This window comes from Falco cherrug, chromosome 5 (genome assembly GCF_023634085.1).
Source record: "Falco cherrug isolate bFalChe1 chromosome 5, bFalChe1.pri, whole genome shotgun sequence".
Lineage (NCBI taxonomy): Eukaryota > Metazoa > Chordata > Aves > Falconiformes > Falconidae > Falco > Falco cherrug.
Window position 1 is genome coordinate 67,925,395 of NC_073701.1, and position 19,273 is coordinate 67,944,667.

At 39.3% G+C, this 19,273-nt stretch overlaps 1 protein-coding gene across 6 annotated transcripts in view; it reads right to left on the reverse strand.

Annotated features, from left to right (window-relative positions):
- SEMA3D (semaphorin 3D) overlaps positions 1-19,273 on the reverse strand; it is a 147,753-nt gene that overhangs the window by 72,937 nt on the left and 55,543 nt on the right. For all 6 annotated transcript variants that reach the window (XM_027811917.2, XM_055711199.1, XM_027811918.2 and 3 more), the window contains one exon: positions 11,674-11,834. In XM_027811917.2, the coding sequence (XP_027667718.2) occupies positions 11,674-11,834 (161 nt within the window). The remainder of the gene's footprint in view (positions 1-11,673; positions 11,835-19,273) is intronic.

Genomic DNA, 19,273 nt, shown 5'->3' on the forward strand with positions numbered 1-19,273 from the left:
AGGATGCACAACTCAACCACATGCCAGAGGAGCTAACTGTTGTAATATTCTCCTTCTCTCACCCAGCTGTTGGCACCTTGTAGGATGTGGCTTGCCATATACACAGGCTCAGTCCCACACCGGTAAGGAAAGTGAAAGAGTGCCCTGTGTCAAATAGGTTTATCACTGTCAGAAACCTACAGCCAGCATGCCTCTCAATCTGAAAAGTCTTTTTTTTTTTTTCACTTCCCTTTCTCTTCGCAATGAAAATGGATGGATTGGCTTTCTGCAAGGAAATTAATTTCCTCTGAACTGAATTTACAGTTACCTTTCTGATGAGAAGCTCTTGGTAAAGATAACGCATTTTAAGTTACTGAAACCTTAACCCTTTACAGCAATATTTACTTAAAGTCGAGATAAGGCAGTATAACAACATCTCAGCACAAATCTACTTTCTCAGAGCATTTTCTCAGATTGATGTCATGATAGCATTCAGGTATGAAAGTGCAATCTGAAATCAGCCGTGCCACTGGATTACACAGTGCACAATGCCAGAAAGTACTAAGAACAGCACTGGGAACATTGCAAAGCCATCGGGAGGAGCCAAAGGCAGCACCAGTCAACCCATCTGGTCTCCGCCTGGGCAGAGTGGGATGAGTCTGGCTTGTAGTGCTGGTCTGGTTAAAGAGGAGAGCTAAGGCTTAAGAAGTGCTCGTGAAGAAAAGCTGAGGAAAGGGACCAGCTGGAGAAGTAGAAGATCACAGATCTCCAAATACATTTGGCCAAGGAGACGTAAGCTGAGACCTGATCTTCTTGTACATAAACTTTATGCCCAGTTCTGGCCAAGATCCCTATATCGGTAACAGAGAAGGCTAGCAGTCTTTGGGGGTTGCTGGATATTTCTGGACAAAGTTTAGGTATCCGGTTAGGCAGACAAGATGCCCCTCTGCATGCTTTTGAAAATGCTCAGCTCTCCTTGCCAACTACACAGAACTGGACCTCTGCTTTGGGAGACCCAGTTACATTCGAGGACATCTGCTTGAAGGCATGACATGTATTAATGGACTCGACTCTACCCTCAATTATCCTACAGATTCCTTCATGGGAAATAGTGGGTTTTGTACAAGGCTGAGATATACACCCCCCTTTTCTATGATAATTTACCATAGTCAATTATAGAAAATTAAAATAAAAAAATCAATTGTTTTACTTTCTGGCTACTCAACAGCCTTAGCATTTAGCATCATACAAGGCCACATTAGACAATGAAAAGCGAAGCTAAGCCATCCAACTTTAAAATCAATTTGCAGTTATATATGGGGGAGTTAAAGTGTAACTCATTTGCTTTCCACATGAGAAATGAGAGGTTCCCAGAAACTGTCAGTTCCAAATTGTAATAGGTCAAGCAAAATGCATAATAAATAATAGCCAATGCGCTGAGCAAGAAAGCATAAACTTGATTTTTCATTACATCACATGCTATGTAACAGTACCATAGATCTGGTTCCCTCACACACTGACACACAAGTAACTTTACACCTAATAAAATGGTCTCACTAAATTTTCACATGCATAAGCTTATTTACATGCATCTGTATTGACTTTTTGTAGGGGGTGAAATTAAGTCATAGTATTATATTTTATTCAGACTAATTACTTAGTTTCATAATATGTAAAAATAAGACTAGATGCTCCAGTAGTTTCTTCTATATTTAAAATCTTTGAGCTTGTAGATGGCCTGATGCTTTGAAATTGTTTGAGGTTTTTTTCACAATTGCTTTCAGTTTACAGGCTGAATTCACAGTGGTAACATTTTATTTAACAAAGTCTTCTTCCTAAATTCCTCAAAAAGTAAAACCTCAAAGAAAGAAAATAATCCCAAATAACCAAACAATAAATAATAATAGTGACAACAAGACTGACATGTAAAATTATAATCATTTCATGTTACATACAATAAAAATTATATATTTATATAAAATATTCTGTGGTTGCATCTGTATCTGAAATGTCTGGAGAAATCTTAGAATAGCTAGATGGGGTTACTGAGTTTAAGGCAAGAATGCAACCAGTTGAAATACATGAACCATACACTTAAATAGGATTATTTTCTTCTCTTAATCTTCAGTTTATTTTCCTTGCAAAATATCTGTCTCAATATTCCAAGGGTTGGCTACTGTCATGATTTCCTGATTTTATCTTCTATAGCCCAATTAAAAAAAAAAAACAAAAACCACAAACCAAAAAAAACACACAGCCAAAAAAACCCATTACCATTAGTTTGAAATCATTCTACAAATATTTTCTTAAATTTAGCAACAGGAAAGGAATTAAAATCTCCTAATAAACGCAAGCTAATAAGTTCTCCACTAGCAGAGTGAAAGAAAACTTCCCAGGAGTACAAAATTAAGTAATACATAAGTGTAGGACAGATAAGGTATCACTTTAAAGGGTAGCTGGAAATTGATTTCTCATTAGAACAAAACATTAAAAACCACAAAGGTCCTTTTCAGATCAGGAACAGAGTAATTTCTAAAAGTAACATTTTCCCTTCCTCCAAATATGTATTTTTTCTATGAGAAGAAAGGAATGAAAAGGGGAAAGTGAAAAACAAACAGACAAAAAGATTATTTGCATACATAAATTGATATGTGGATGCTGAATATATCATTATAAGTATATACAAATAATAGCTGGACTCACTTCTAAGAGTTTCATTTCAGCTGCCATCTGTCATGAATTAGCAATACTGGTTACAAGCAAGATTTTCCTCATCTTTCTGTACATATCTTCGTCCAGGTTTTTTCCTAGGCTAACAGACTATAAATCCTTAGGAGAAGTGATGCCTCAAACACACAACAGTGAACTCCAATTCCAAATAAACTGTTGTACGAAAGTCCAGCTTTTCCAAGTGTTGTTTCTAATGAAGTTACTAAATTTAGGTTGATGCAGGATTTTACCAAAAGACTGGGAAATACGGTATATCATGACAAAATAAAAGAGGAGGAACACAACTTATCTAAGCAAATTACAGGCCTGTTGGTCTTATTTCATCTGTTTGTAAGGCTTCAAAACTAATTTTCAGTTAGGGAAGGAATAGCTTAAGTTTCCAGTGAAAATGAAGTATGGTGCAGAAGACAATATAACTTGGTAAAGAGCTATTATTCTACTCCAGTATTGTACTTTTCTTTAATAACATAGCTGAATTGAAAACTATATTAATGCAGTAGAGCACGTCTCCACCAGTGCTCCAGTTAAGTATTTATTAAGCTGCCACATGGAAATTGATTAGCTTATCTGGCAAAAATAGACATTATTATAAGGAAAAATGGCCTGATAAGTAAAGAACTTGTGGCAGAAAGTTACTCATCAGGTTGCCCAAGAAATAGTATCAGAGCTCACCCTATTCCATATACCCTTCAGCAGCCCTGGCCAAAAACCCAGCACTCTGCAAGAACACGTGCAGATGACACAAAGCTGGGAAGCATCACTAATGCAAATAGACTGGTAATGTTACGCAGGAAGAATCAAAGGGCTCTGAAGACCAATTACAAACAGTCTGAGGGAACAGGTATAAACTGGTCATAAATAAATATAGAGTGTGGATTTTAACAAAAATAAATCTGAAGCATCAGTGTTAATGAGGTTCTGGTCTATAGCAACAACGTTGCTGAAGAAGTTGCATGAAGCATCCCACAAGGTCCCTTGCAGCAGCTTTGGACCAGGTTACGAAAGGAGTAACTGCTACACCTGGTAGCTGCTGATGATAGCAGGGAGCGAGACCAATTGACCAATGTGACTCCTTCCAGTTTCACAGTCATGCCAGCAGCAAGCACTTGAGTGTCCCACTGAGGTCGATGGCTTTCAGCAGCCCTGGGGGTTGTACCAGGACCTCTCACGTGCTTGACGCCGCACATGTGCTTCAGCACTCTGTCAGCACAGTCTCGGGCAACAAAAACCCCAAGGTGTTTTATTAGCGGTACATGTAGCACCAGCAGGATGTGTCCATTTCTGGAGTGAAGGACATGGGCTGATCAGCATGTCTCGTAACACTCACTCGCTGCATCCGTGTCCTGTGAAGGAAAGGCTTGCTTCTTTCCTATTCCAAAGGAATAAGTGGTGGTAGGAAGCACTTAGAGGAAAACACATTGATTTTAAACAGCTGCTTGATGCAGCAAGGGAAAGCCTCCTTTCTTCTCTTGTTTTATTCTATGTACTAGATATTTGTTATATTGACTTATTTTGGCTTAAGGGAAGGCAAGCAAAAAAAAAAAAAAAATTACACTTTCCTGGACATCAAAATCTCTTTTTAAGGCCTTGTGAATCACGTAGAACATAATTCAGAAGCTTAAGCTCATTGGTATGACCGGATTCCCCATATGACAGTCCCAACTGCAGCTCCCAAAGAACAAAGCCAGACTGAGCTGTAAAGCCGTTGTCGCGCTGGCATGTGCAATAGGCTCCCCCTGAGAAACTCTCCGCCAAAACGCCCCTCCATGAGAAACTACTCCGCTGCATGGAGAGGGAACAAAAAAAAAAAGGGGGTGGGGGTGGGATTCATGACTTAGCCCAATGTAACCATAAAATGGGTACAGTAAAGAGTGCAACATGATCCAAAACCACTAAAGTAAACCAGGAGACAGTCTAATCCCAGTTCTGCTATTGCCCTCCTATACGTGACAGTCAGATCTCAGTTTTCCCACCAGTAAAATGACAATAATGTGACTTGCTGCTTTTTTTTCCCCACCACCCCTGAAGAATTTGTCAATTCATAGCTGAAAAATGAAAAGCAAAGAAAAACAGATCAAGGAGCCCTGAGAAAAGATCTGGCTGTGATCCAATAAGGCTGTCACACTGTTGCATAAGACAGTATCATAAATGTCACATCCCAGTGCCACCCGAGTGGGTGCTCATGGATTGCTTCCTGAGAACTAGGACATTTGTCACTTCTGCATACTGATCCTGGGTCACTTCACTGAAAACTACTGCAAGCACTAGAAATCTATTGAATTTCCCAACAAACCCTGGATGGGATTTAACGCTTTTTTAGCAGTATTTTGCTGAAAACAGAGAGTATTTTAATTAACAGGAAAACGAGCTGATTTTAGCATAGCATGCATGTACACCAGTTGCTCTCTAAATACCGCACATCTGTTGCATTCATGTGTGTGGTATGGGAAGTCCACAGCCTGGGGAACTGGACAGATTGTTCTCATATACAAATCCTAAGAGGAAGGCTACGCTGAGCAGTTCTTGTATCTGGAGGTCAATATTTGGAAGTCATCAGCAAACAAAGGAAGCCAATACATCTGAGTTCCTTATCTGAATTACTCCCTGTGTTTGAAACCTAACCAGGCTGTCTTTAGAATGAGATTTCATTCACCTACTTTTCTTTTTACTGGTTTTATCAAGGTTTAGACTCTCAGGAACACTTAGAGATCCCTAGAAGCCAGAAACATATTCTTAAATCTCTTTAACATCTGCCAGAGATATTCCAGCAGGTATTCCTACACCTGATGCACTAATTCCATTCCCAAAATATACATCCAGGGAGTTACCTGCTCAGAATTTCCAGCTCCAATTATAAAATTGAATCTCTGAAAGATATAATTTGATATGGCATGAGGAGGGGGAAAAGAGGATATGAGGATCGTTTCAGAGTGATTTACAACACCACGGGAAGTGCCAGCGTCAGTGTATGGCATTCTTTATTTTCACGCTGCTGTCAAATGGAGTAAAATGCCCTGGAAGTCAGAGGGAAATAACAGTTGTGTATTTGGATGCCACATTCACAGACTGTTGGTAGCTTAAACTTGGCAGGTGGCTGTTAGAGTGAAACCTCTTATTAGAACCAAATGGGCTTTTAATGTTGCATCTGTCTGAGACAAAGCAAGATTTCCACGTGCCACAGTTCTCTTCAACTGTGACCCTCACTCCAACATGACTGAAGAATTCATTACTTAGGGGTTTTCTGAAAAGTGCGTTTTCATGTGTACGTTAGGAGCACATGTGAAAGCTTAAAGAAAACTGACCAGATGCTGATTTCATTTACACTGGATTAAATCTTGAAAGTCTTTAGTGCTTTTACACTTCATTTTCCACAGTGTAACTACAGTAGACTTCTGACTACCTTCTGTTTCTCCTAAAAGGAAACTGTACACCAGGATTTTTAGGGCGAATGCATTGCTCCTGGCATGTTTTGGCATTGCTCCTGATACGTTTATTGCTTCAGAATGAAGATAAATCCTACCTTTGAAAAAGTCAAAGCCCAATACAAGCAAATATTTTCAGAGAGCAGGATACTGGCAATTCTTTATAGCTAAACACACGGGTAAAATATAAAAATTACAACGGATGTTTATAGAAACATAATTTATAGCAACAATGCAAAAGGAAATAACAGAGACACCCTCTTCCACCTCAGGCTGCTGTCATTCTGGTTACATACCGCTTTCTTCATATCTCTTCCATGTCTGTTGTTTTGTGTCTGTAAACACCGGTGAAAAGCTTCCGCCTTTTCTACACAGGTGCCTGAATTTATCTGTCAAACAATTTCATGGACTCCGAAAGCTTTTCAGCCATTCAAAACAAGAGTGACGTAGCTCAATGGTAAGAGCTCGCCAAGGGGTGGCAAGCACAGGGTTATCACCTCTACCTCTGGACGTCCCTAACCTGAAGCACCGTTACAGCTTCTCTTCATGCTCTTCTTCCAGTGCCCACTGTTGACCACCTATGGGGACAGGACACTAAAATATATGGACACCCCAGCAAAACCAGCCTTGTTTTATTGTAAATGATAGATAAGATGGTTTCTATTTCTATTAAATTTGGAAGGAAGGGAAATACTCTAAAACAGGTGGAAATGAGTGTCCTATGAACTACAACACCCAGAAAAGTTCCCTTCATTTCAAAACCAGGGCCATTTACTCCTGGGAACTCATTCCCCACGTATGGAGGGTCAAACCATGCCCCTGTCAAATCTCAACCTCACCTCAACAACTGTCTTAGAACTTTTTCTAGTCACAGAGACTAAGAACAAACCAACATGGTCCCAGATGGACTCATGACCATCCTCCACCTGTTCCACTGAGTTTGTTCTAGACTAACCCAGTCCTCATGCCCTATCTCCAGTAGTTTCCCCATGACTCTTTGGGCTTCACTGATGTTTCCTGGCAGCCTTTTTTCTTTGACAGGTTAAGGCTTCACCCACAGTCTACAGCTTTTGTTGGCAGGCAGAAAGCTAAGTTCCTTTGAGTTATAGAATAAGCAGCACATATTTGTTCAGAAAGGACCAGTCTCGGTATTCATATATATCTGTGTTTCAGGGCTGCAATAAACATCTCTGACTCTGTATTCCAGAGGCTCTGGCTTGATGGCAGGAACCAACGCTTCAGTACTGGCTGAATTCCCAGCTGGGTTCATTCCTAATTGAAAGCAGGCTTACAAAGACTGACAGCAGGTTTCCCAGAGCAATGAAGGTAAAATTCAGCTCCTTATCTTCAGGGTGCTGTTATACATAAGTATGCATATGTAGTCAAATACATGTTCCCCTTCCTGTAGAGGTGGGTGGGTTACAATGCAGATAATGCAGAATGATCGTAGTGCTGACATATAACCCCCCTTGGACTGCTGCTAAGCACTGGGGTTATAGAAAGGTGCAGAATTTATTTGTGGGTATTTCATAAGCACTCACCCAGCTGATACATGTGTATGTCTATATATTCTATATATGTGTATATATATGCATATGTGGTTTTTGCTGTGAAATACAGATAAAAATCAATACAAGAGGACATTAAAGGATAAGTCACAGGGCAGCTGCAAGTGGTAAAGCCAAAAATTTAGTAGCAACAGTATGAACTAAGGATGCTCTAAGTAACAATAACTTGTGACCCCGTGCCAGTACCCACTGGGGCAGGTGAAAACAACTTGTTCCAAAGCTGCTGTTGGGGATCTGACATGTTTATCTATTTGGCCCACATGTGGCTATGTCTTCTAGCACTGACAGCTCCTGCAGGTTGGCAGCTTTTCAAAAGCTTGTCAGCCCTTGATAGCATTCCTATTCCTGCAGAGATGGGCAGGTTGCGCTGCGGATTACACGGTGATAATAGCGCTGACATGTAATGCCGCTTCCACTGTTAGCGAGCACAGGACTTGCAGAAAGGTGCACCACTTCTTTGCAGCTATTTCATAAGTGTTTACCCAGCTGGCAACATTTTGTATTTAGTATTTGTTTAGTTTAAGGAGTAAAATAAGAAAGGCTTTAGGCAAACTCACAAGAAAATTCTATGTACCAAAGTAATCCTTTCAGCAGGATCTCAGACTCCAGGATTCCTATAAAATTTCTTTACCAGCTTTTCCACCTCTCATGACATTAAACACGTTTCTTTGTACATTGTACTTCTGCTGGTCATGACAGATTCACCTTATGCCCTGATAAATGGAGGTTGCTGCTCTTTTCTGCTTTCTTTAGCTGAACATCTTTATTTTTTTCATAAGTAGTAACTGCAAATCTTCCAGTTCACAAATAGCTTGCAACACCTGTCAGGCATATAAGGATCTTTCAAGAAAAGACTGTGGCACTTGGTAACGTTATTCCTGCAATAGGAGCTAGAGGCTTCTATTCAGAACAGCTTTGCAGAAATTATATCCCTGATACAGAAAAATGATTATCCTCTGCTAAGCTTTAGCTATTTGTAGAGTGCAACCATTTTAGATTTCCACATTTGTCTTTCATTCTGGAGGAGTTTTCTATTATACTATGGTACATCCTGTTGTTTTATAATGAGGTTTGCAAGCACTGGAAACTGGATGGATTTTTTCAGGCTGCCAGCTAAGGAAGTTTTCAACCAATTACACAATAAATTGAATAAAAACTACAATGATTTAAAAAAATTGGAACTCCAAAAGAACTATTGATTTATTTCCTCAGGAAAAATATGCCAGGAAATAAAGCCATAACTTAATATATGTAAGTTAAATTAACTAATTTAGGTAAATAATTAGGTTGTAAAAAGGAAGTTATTAAATGATACGTATATGTATACATTAGAGAAGGGAGCAGGAGACAGTGCTCTGGATGTTTCTTTGAATACTATTCCAGAAATGTCTTAATATACAGCATCAGGCTCTATAATATAATCTTGCCAAGTAATTATATCCACAGATAAGAATTTTCTGAGAGTAAATTGTTGGGGACCATGACTTGGCTTTTTGAGGTATCAGTAGTTCCTAATATAACAAATATCTGAAATTGAGAGCTTTTTCTCAAGTAATCTGAACCTACCCAGCATAGAGCATTCTACAGTTCATGTTCAGTTTTGTGGTTTTTTTTAAAGAAAGGAACCCCCATACTACGCACAGTCTTACATTCTCATTTCAAAGCTCTTACACCTCTCTTACCCCCCTGCAACCTGCTGTCTTTCAACCCTTCTTTCTCAGAGTCATTAATAAACACATCACTTAGAGGCAGAAACTTAATATTCTAATCAATTACTTCTCATTTTAGCCGCTGTATATAAGAATTATTTTTTTTTCCAGATGACTCTTACTCCAGAATAGTACAAAGGACACACTTCAGACCCTTGTAGTCCCAACATGTGTGGTTTCCTCTCACCAGGAAAGCCTGGAAGCAAGCCGTCTGGCCCAGCGCCAACCCAAACCACTGTCAGTCTAAACACAGCGCCCACAAACGCTACTTTCTGACACTTCCCTGCTGCTGGAGAGCATCCTTTAGCATTGAAACCTTGTCAGTGACTGAGACTTATATACAGCCTCTTGCACAACATCCTTCATCTCATGTCTTCCCCCCCCAAAAGAGTTTCTACCAGGACAGAGGAACCAAAGAGAAACACTTATGTGATATTGTCTCATGTTACCTGTGAATTTAACTAAGAGGATAAGTTCATAAAGTTGCTGAATGGCCACAGGGATCTCAGAAATCAGCACACCAGGATGCTCTGCAGAGTTTTTCAGTCAGTTTTAGCTTTTTTAATATACTTTTCTTCAGTGTTTTGTCTGAAAAGTTAAAGATTACCTGAATGGTTAAACTAAGTAGAAGTATCTGAACCTGCAGACACTGATTTTTTTAGTCCACATGTGCAAGTTGTTATGAATTTTATTCCCTTCTTTCATATTACCACAGATATGTAGGCGTACTTTCTCTGTTCAGCTTACCAAATACACATTTTCATTCCGATACAAAGTGAGCCTCTGCTCTACAAAGTCTGTGTTGAGAGGCATCATCTGATTGTAAGCTAATTCTCCTGGCTCTGTCTGTGTTCTGCTCTTCTTGGAAAGCACAATAATCATTACGATCAGTAGTGGTTTGGCTAAAGGGAAAATTGTACCAGCTTGGATGGAAGGGCAGATCACGCAGGGTGCTACCACCTCCAGCAAGCTCTGAGCTAATCAAGCCCTGCCGAACATAACAGGAGGTGACAGCACTCAGCATCTCTCAGGAGGCAAGCAGCATCCTACAGAAATAGAAATCTGCTTTTCACACAGACAAAATTTGTCTTCTACAGAATGTCTATGTCAGAAATCAATCTGTAGTCTGAAAAATCTGCAATATGAAATATCAATGCAGTATTCTAACGAGGTGCTGTTTTTTGAGTAACCTACCGAGATGGCAGATGCAAGTTAAGTGTTCGATAAAGCATCCCAGGGAAGGAATTTCCCGAAATGCTCAGAATCTGAGTTCTAAAGAAACTGGCATTTGGAGCAATGCAGAAGCCAAAAGAAGAAATCAGATATTCAGTACTGGAACTCTTCTATACAACAACAGCAAGTGTTGCACTAAAACATGTCAGGCAAAACAGTTTTGTTACACCTGTTAAGCCCCTGTGCTGCAGTTGTATTAACTCAGGGTCAGTTACCTCTTTGGAGCTGATGGCAGAACACAGTAATTTAAAACCCCCTTCTGGTGCTTAAAGAAAATATCAAACACAGCTGAGAATTTAAATTTTCTTCAGTAAGTAGCATATCTGGAACAAGCAGGCAAGCAGTTTTCACGTGTGTTCCTGCACAAGCATCTGTTTTTTACATGTAGCAGTCAGTTGTGCTTACAAAAGCTCCAGTTCATAATTTCTGCTATAAATACTGAAGCCAAAATTACCATCCTATTATCTGGAGCTAATACATTGTCACAGGGTATGGGCAAGGTAGTGCAGGAGATTCCAGTGGAAGCTCCTCCTATCACTAGTAATTCTAGATATTAATACAAATGTTAATATTGAAATCACCACTAACATCTTTTACTGTAATTTAAACCATCTGCTCTGTTTAATATCACAGTAATCCCAATGATGCCAGGAAGCAAAGAAAGAGCTGTCTTCGGTTCCCTTCTTTCAAATGCTTTTATTTGAGGAGGGTGATCATGATCAGAGAAATTAAGAAGCACACACTCTGAGCTGCATTTTTGCCTATTTGCTGGTATTTTGATGCTACTTTCATGCACTGCAAGGCTCCTCCAGGTAGCTGACCTCTTGTAGGACATCAGTCTCACAGGACATCACATAGCATGAGAAATTTAATTGACTAAGATAATCTGTATAATTCTGGGAGGTGAGATTATCAAATCCTGGTATACAGCACTGCACAACAAACCTGCCAGTTGCCCAGTGAAGGGGGGTGGGGGTAGAAAAAGGAACAAAACTGCACTTATGAGATGAACTCTGTGTAAAACAAACTGACCTTTTTCACATTTTTGTTTAAATCAACCAAGTTGAGCAGGAAGATGTGGTCTTTAGCCCCGATTAGCAGCCGGCCCCTCTCCTCATCTAGCAGCAGGGTTCGAAAATCAAGCCCCTCTGTTGAGCCCAGGAATGGGATGCAGCTGTTTGAAAGCAGCAAGTCTGTGGGAAAACGAAGAAAATCTTTATAATCAAAATGTTTACATATGACTCATTGGTGTCTTTTATAAATATATGCAACCAGCATGGAGTATGCCGGTGAGATAACTGCAGTCTTAGAGATGTCTTTCCAGGGTCATAATACAGTTCCTATTAAACTTGGGGATCTTTGAGTTTTTTATACTTCCAAATTGGGTAATATTTCCTTTCACAATACATTCTTCTGTATGAAATTTTCATAATAAATTAACTTTATGACAATAATTCAGAAAATCAGCAAATATTAGGAAAAAAAGAAAGATCATTGCAAAATACATGTTATATCTTTCCTTTGTTGTAAGAAAATGAATGTATGTTTGTATCATCATACTATTAGATACACACGATCAAGGATTAATATCTCACCATATTTGGTGCTCTACATATAAAGCAGCAACGAAGGTCAATGCCAGCAAAGAATATTTAGGAGTAGGAAACAGTGGTTACATGTGGCAGGCATTGTAGACCCATAAAATGGTTTGAGTTGGAAGGGATGTTTGACAACCCAGTCCATCCCCCTGCCATGGGCAGGGACACCTCCCACCAGCCCAGGTTGCTCCAAGCCCCGTCCAACCTGGCCTTGAGCACCCCCAGGGATCGGGCACCCACAGCTGCTCTGGGCAGCCTCTGCCAGTGCCTTATCACCCTCATCACAGAAAAATTCTTTACATCCAATTTCAATCTACCATCATCCAGTTTATCCTGTCACTACAGACCCTGGTAAAAAGTATTTCTCCTTCTTTCCTATAAGCTCCCTTTAAGCACTGAAAGGCTGCAATAAAAGGTCTCCCTGAAGATTTCTCTTCTCCAGGCTGAACAACCCCAACTCTCCCAGCCTTTCCTCACAGGAGCGGTGCTCCAGCCCTCTGACCATTTTTATGGCCTCCTCTGGACCAAATAGAAGGGGAGAATCTACTGGCCATGCTTCTTTTGATACAGCCCAGGATACGGTTGGTTTCCTGGGTTGCAAGCACACATTGCTGGCTCACATCCCACTTTTCATCCAGCAGCATCCCCAAGTCCTTCTCTGCAGTGCAGCTCTCAAGCCGTTCATCACCCAGCCTGTTGTTGATATTGAGGACTGCTACAACCCAGGTGCAGGACCTTGCACATGGTTCACATGGGCCTCCTCCTCCAGGCTGTCAATGGACCTTCAAAGATCATTTAGTCCAACTAAATGAGTATAGTATCCCTTCCCTCAAGTGTATCAACTGCACCATTCAGCTTGGTGACAGAGCACTCAATCCCACTATGTCATTGATGAAGATATTAATTAATATTGATCCCAGTACAGACCTTCGAAGGATACCACTCAAATGATTTCCACTGGGATGATAAGCCACATATGAAGTTGAGAAGAACTGGAAGGAGGTAACAACCATAAGGTGTATAGAAAATTTATTACAAGGTTCAGTTTACCCATTGTCTAATATTAAGTTCTGGTGGCAGTATAGATAATTGCTACAACTAATTTTTCAATTACTGTCAGCTCAATTGAGAATTGAGATCTGAATCAACAGTCATTAGCAGAAGTAAATCTCTAGAGCATAGGATTCAATGAAAGCAATACAGAGGCACGTGAAGGGGAGCATCCAGTAGCAGCACCTCTAAAACCCTGATGTCTTTATTTGCCTTACAGACGTGGCAATAGGTGGCTGTTCCTGCATCCTTGCCCCCTCTGCAGAGAAAGTTTTCCCTATAAAAAGCACAAATTTCACACTTTTTACTGTGTTTTAATAGTGGCTTCCAATCTCTTTCAAAAGGTAACAAAGAAAAACATATTTCTCTATGAAATTAATGAAAGAATCTATGCTTCTCTTATAAAAAAAGCTAAAAGACTGTAAAGTAGAAAGTCTGTAACCTTTTTCTTAATGAATACTCTGTGGATGTAATTCTGGATGAGGACACAAACAACATATAGAAGAGAGCACACAGGGAGTTTAGTCTTGTTGGGTAGCCATTAATTTGGGGACAACGAAAATAAATGTGAATCAATTCTTCCACGAGCAAACTTTCCAAGCTAAACTATTCAGAAATCTTCAGACAGAAAGGCAAATCCTGTATTTAATTGAACATAAAATTGAGGGTATTTCCACATTCCTGGCACTGGATGGACAGCGTAGCCTTCCTGCTAGAGAAGCCAGACATAAAGCACAAGTTATTTACACTGCCTAAGCATGATGAAAATCAGGGCCGGTGTTTTGCAGAGTAACTCCTGAGCAAAATAAAGAGAAAGAAAAAAAACCAAACCAACTTTTTTCTCCAAGGTGTCTCATAAAACATGTAACAGGCAAAACAAAGATTAAGTCCTGTTGTTGGCTAATAAACAGCACTGTGGGAAAAAAATTATTATTAATCTGACTACCTGGTATATAATTATGACAATTATTTTTTGGCTCAGACACTTCTACTTAAGCTCATGTGGTTTCGTCTGGCTCACTGCTGAATGTTGTTATGGTACAGTCTGAAAACAAATTGTCTTGTATTGCAGCTACTATTCCCCTAGGTGAGATTTATTTGGCAGTGTTTTGAAAAAAAAAAATCTTACTTCACATTGAAAAAATAAATCCAACATTAAGCACTACACTGCTTTACACCAGTACTGTCCTTTCTCACAAATCTTTTGTGAAGACAAAGATGTCACGCTTGGGTTGGTTTGTTTGGTTTTTTCCCCCAATTTAGTGATAATTTAAAAGATCTGGTTATTAACTGACAGCAAGATCACTTAGGAACAACTGGTTAGCACGGTACATTACAAAAACCCATAGCCCGATCCAGACTGCTTACACTGGAGCTGGCTGATGAATAGCCAAGCCAGTTTGAAAAATTTTACAAAGGAAAAAGAAAAGCCTTCTAAACACAGGATTTCTGAAGCTTAGCTCCCTCCACTAGTATGTTTTCACCCCACAAAAAATAAAGATGTACTCCTGACACTCGTTACTGGGTTCTGTGTTACAGGACAGTCACTTCTAGCAGAATTCTGTTATTTCTGTGTGATGTCCATGTGTCGTCACCAAACGTCATACTCTGAACAGACCTCCTCCCTTGTTTTTTTCTGACTGGAAATTCTAGGTACTGGATATGATGGAGCTGTTTATTGGGAAAGAGTTCTCTGGTGCTGATCACAGCGGGAGGTTTTAGCTCCCTTGAGTTACTCAAATTCTTCTGGGCTGATCTCTGTAATACTGTTTATCAGCCAAGCATTGCTGGAGTAAATCGTTCTCTTCTCCACCCATGACATAAGACCTGGCTGCATTACTAGATTATCTGATCCACTGTACATAAAAAATGCTTTATAATTACTGTGGTCTAGATTAAATCTCTATTTAACAGTTCCGTATCCCAATTAATACAGAAGATGGAAGGAGGAAGAGGAATAGAGGATCACAATATCTAGTAATTAATCATGCACAGGCATTAACAGGAGAGATTAATGAATCTCACAGGCTACTGTATTTCAGCAATCCATATCACCCTCCGTGCTTTTTAAATCTCTTCTGATGACAAGCTCTCAGTCGTATCACAGCGCTGTAGGACATGAGTAACTCAGATGCAGAATATGAGGGGAAATTCCTTCTTGTCTCAATGCCATCAGAATTTGATCTGAGTGAGGTTAAATGATAACGTTCGTGCAAATGCTCTAAAGCACTTTCATTGCCCAGTCATGCAGCCCATGGGCCTTTGCAAGGATGTCACTTGCCAAAATACGTAAACCCAATTCTCCACATACCTGAAAGGAGATGACTGAGACTGGTCCCACTTCCCATTTCATTCTTATTTGGAAGGAATGCGCTCTGTAGGACCATCCCCAAGGGACATACGTCATCTTTCTCTTAACACCTCTTCTATTTCTCAGTAAAGAACCACATAGGACAGCTACAACAGGGAGGGGAAAAGCTGTCTCAGGGCTGAGACACCCAAGTAGGAATGAGCCCTGCCTGGTGCCTTGTACAGTCATTTGTTTCACTGCATCATAAGGAAAACATCTGTAAAACATTCCAGATGGAAATGACAGCATTGCACACTGGTTTGTTACTGACACAAACGACAACACAAGCTGTAAAGTGGTGAAGAATCATGTTCGGCCAGTTATTTACTAACTATTGAAAAGAGCTTGGAAATAAGACTCTGAATGCGGCCACTGATATGATTAAAATTGAAACATGACCTAATAAAATTTGTCAAGTAAACACTAACAGAGAACTGATTAAATTACAGCCAAATTAATCATTGTTCTCACTCCATAAAAGCAAAACAATCCAATCTTATGGGTTGAAATTGCCTTTCACAGCAAGATATATTTAATATCACAAAGGCTATTACACTGCAAAAATTTATTATGAAAAGCACATTTGCCCAATGGTTTTCAAACTTAGAGCTTATAGAAAGCCATTGATTTGAATCACTGCATCTCTGTAGCCACGTTAATATAGAAACAACATTCTCATAATGGACAGACACGAAGTTAATTGCAGGGATGGTCTTTCATGAGTACATGCGCAGCACTCCATTTATAGTATTTGCTGTTTTACTGAAAATTAAGTACTTGTTTCCAGTCTGTAAATTAAATGAATATTCAGCAACTCCCTTTCTGGGTTAATATTTCACTGTTGAGTGATAGAAGCTGGAATAATGACTTTTTTACTCATTTACAAAAGTATCTCAGTGGACTTGGCTCACAACAGCGTGATCATTGCTTACTTAAATAATCTCCAGCAGCAGAGACATAGCATAAAAGCTTTGAATGAAAAGATGCCATTCTGTTCTAATAATATGTATTTAAATTTATACAGTGTATTTCGACTTTTTAACCCGAAGTCACATATGCGCTGACTGTGCTGCCATTCCTCAACTCCAGCATGGTATAAGCTTACTGCAATCTGGAACCACTTGGTCAAGACCCAGAACTGCCTTTGTGGCCAGTTACAAACATTTTCCCGATGACAGGCCACGCCTAAATTGGCAGAAAGGGAAGTCCTCAACCTGCTTCAAAACAGCTACATCTAATGACAGGACTCCAAATTTAAAGGCTGTATATTTATGTAATTTTCATATACAGTAAAAATAAGACATCACATAGTTTTTCTCACATGCTGAAAAATAACCGTGACAATTTACACAGGTGGTGTGTGAATCCTCAACTGCGATTTTGAGATAAGGAATTGTCAATATAGCATGAATACAGCAATTTACTTAATTCCTAGAGTATTCTGAGTTTAAAAGATTCAAGATTGACCCCACACATATTTGTATGAAGGCAAAGAGAATAGGTCCAGTCTATCACCAATCTCTACTACATATTACAAGAAGCAAGTTATATTCCATTTAGCTGCATCTCACCATGGACAACGATGATTTGTTGTGCATGCCATGTGGCTCTCATTGCTACACAACTAATTTTATTTGGCCCAGAGGAAAACCTCAAATTCAAGGCACAGAAGGGCCTTTCCAAAAGGATATGGATTATTGGGAACAGATAAACATGATTTCTTCTTGTCACAATATTGTGTAAAAATCTTGGTTCTCTTCCTGAGTAGTTCCCCAAACCACCTTGTACTCTACCACATATTTTGGGGTTAGGTACTTCTGTTCCTTTTTTAGGATTTAATTGTTCTCCAGAAGGGTGTTACAGCCTAGGAAGGTGACAACTTTTTTTCTAAAGATTGATCCAAATTTCAGAAACAGTCTACTGCTGGATTTCAGGAACTTTCTGGGTGTCTTCGCTTTTTGTTCCAGGGACTTTTATGGGCCTGCTCAGCCATCAACCAACTTCCCATTTCCCACATCTCTGTTTGCAACTACTTACTGATGGATGTCAAATCTATCAACATATACAACACAGAAAATCATGTTAATAAAGTAGTTCTATTATGCATTGCACTATGCTTCTCAAACCATCATTGCAGACAAAGGTAACTGAGCAACAACTCTCTCTGCAGAACTGTGAAGCTTTTGTTTTAAAAAAAAAAACCACCACCACCTCTCATCAGGAGAGTACAGATCATTTTATCTTCAGATAACCTTCACAATGACTACTTCACCCATAATGAGAAGAAAAAAAAATATGCTGTGGGACCTGATTCTCTTTCATATCAGTAAAGCTCACTTGAAATAAGTGCTTCTGCAAGATGAGAACTGAGACTACTGCAGATTATTTAGTTCATCTGTTTCAGAGCTAGGGGTTATAATCAATCTATGGTCCCATCTTTGTCTGACTCAGTGTTTTTTAAATCCTCAAAAAGGGTAATACTGTAAAACAAAACAGGTAGCTGCTTACCACCCAAAGCACACCCAGTTAAAGCATGAACTAAAAAATGCACACTTATGTTTATGGAAGTATGTTTTAGTTGTGTTTTAACTGCAAATACATTTGACTGGCGAAACAGCTGCACAAATAACTTGTAAAGTGTTATTATTGCAGAGATGATTAAAAGCTGCTTTGTGACTACATGTTATCAGTGAAAAAATGCAAAAGCCCAATTCACAAACTTCACAGAGCCAAACCAAATAATTAACTTTAGACAGCACAACTCAAAACGTATCTGAGTGAAACATTTGTTTATCTGAAGAAGACCTAAGACTGCACAGGTTCCCTTTTCCTAAGTAGTTTATCTTTCTTGCAAAACTGCCAAAGTAAGCAAACTCACTGTTGTTTCCAAAGCAAAATTAAACCACCTTTTTTTTAAAAAAAGTGATACTGTGGATATTTAAACAATATGCAGTACAACTGTAACTCAGTATAAATGATTGGCAAAAGTATGATCTTTGGTAACACGTAGACAATTGTTGGTATCTCAACACACATACCTGTCAGGCATCCCTGCCTGGCACAATGATAGACTTAAATAGTACCAAATGTCCTCTTTAAATTAGAGGCAGAACATGCAAACAAGCGACCCATCACCTCTCTTTCATAATTTTCAATTGTCAGGGCCAAACTTACTTACCTTCCATCCCTTCACCTCTCACAGACCCTCAGCCTGTGTAATCAGTAAATAATCTGAGTCATTTTACTGAAATCTGCTTTCTTACACTTCAGCTTTAATTTAAATTCTCTTCAAAGTATGTATTCTCCCAATAGCAAGAGGATATTAAGAGCATAAAACTTCTTCCTTATATCTCGCAAAGCAAAACTTTAGTCCATTATTGAAATCAGAAGCCAGTTTTCTTCACAACTATATAGACAAGGAACTGTCAACTTAACCAGAGACCACCTTCTAACCCCACCTTTTAAAATTATCTTCCATCAACCTGAGCATCAAAACTTGAGATAAATCCTCTGCCCTGTTCTGAGGAAGATGGCTTATAAACTCACCTATTCCTAAAGCCATTCTGAACATCCACATTACTAGAGCTGTAATAGCAAATAACCTATAAATTTACCAACCCTAGGAAAAAACAGC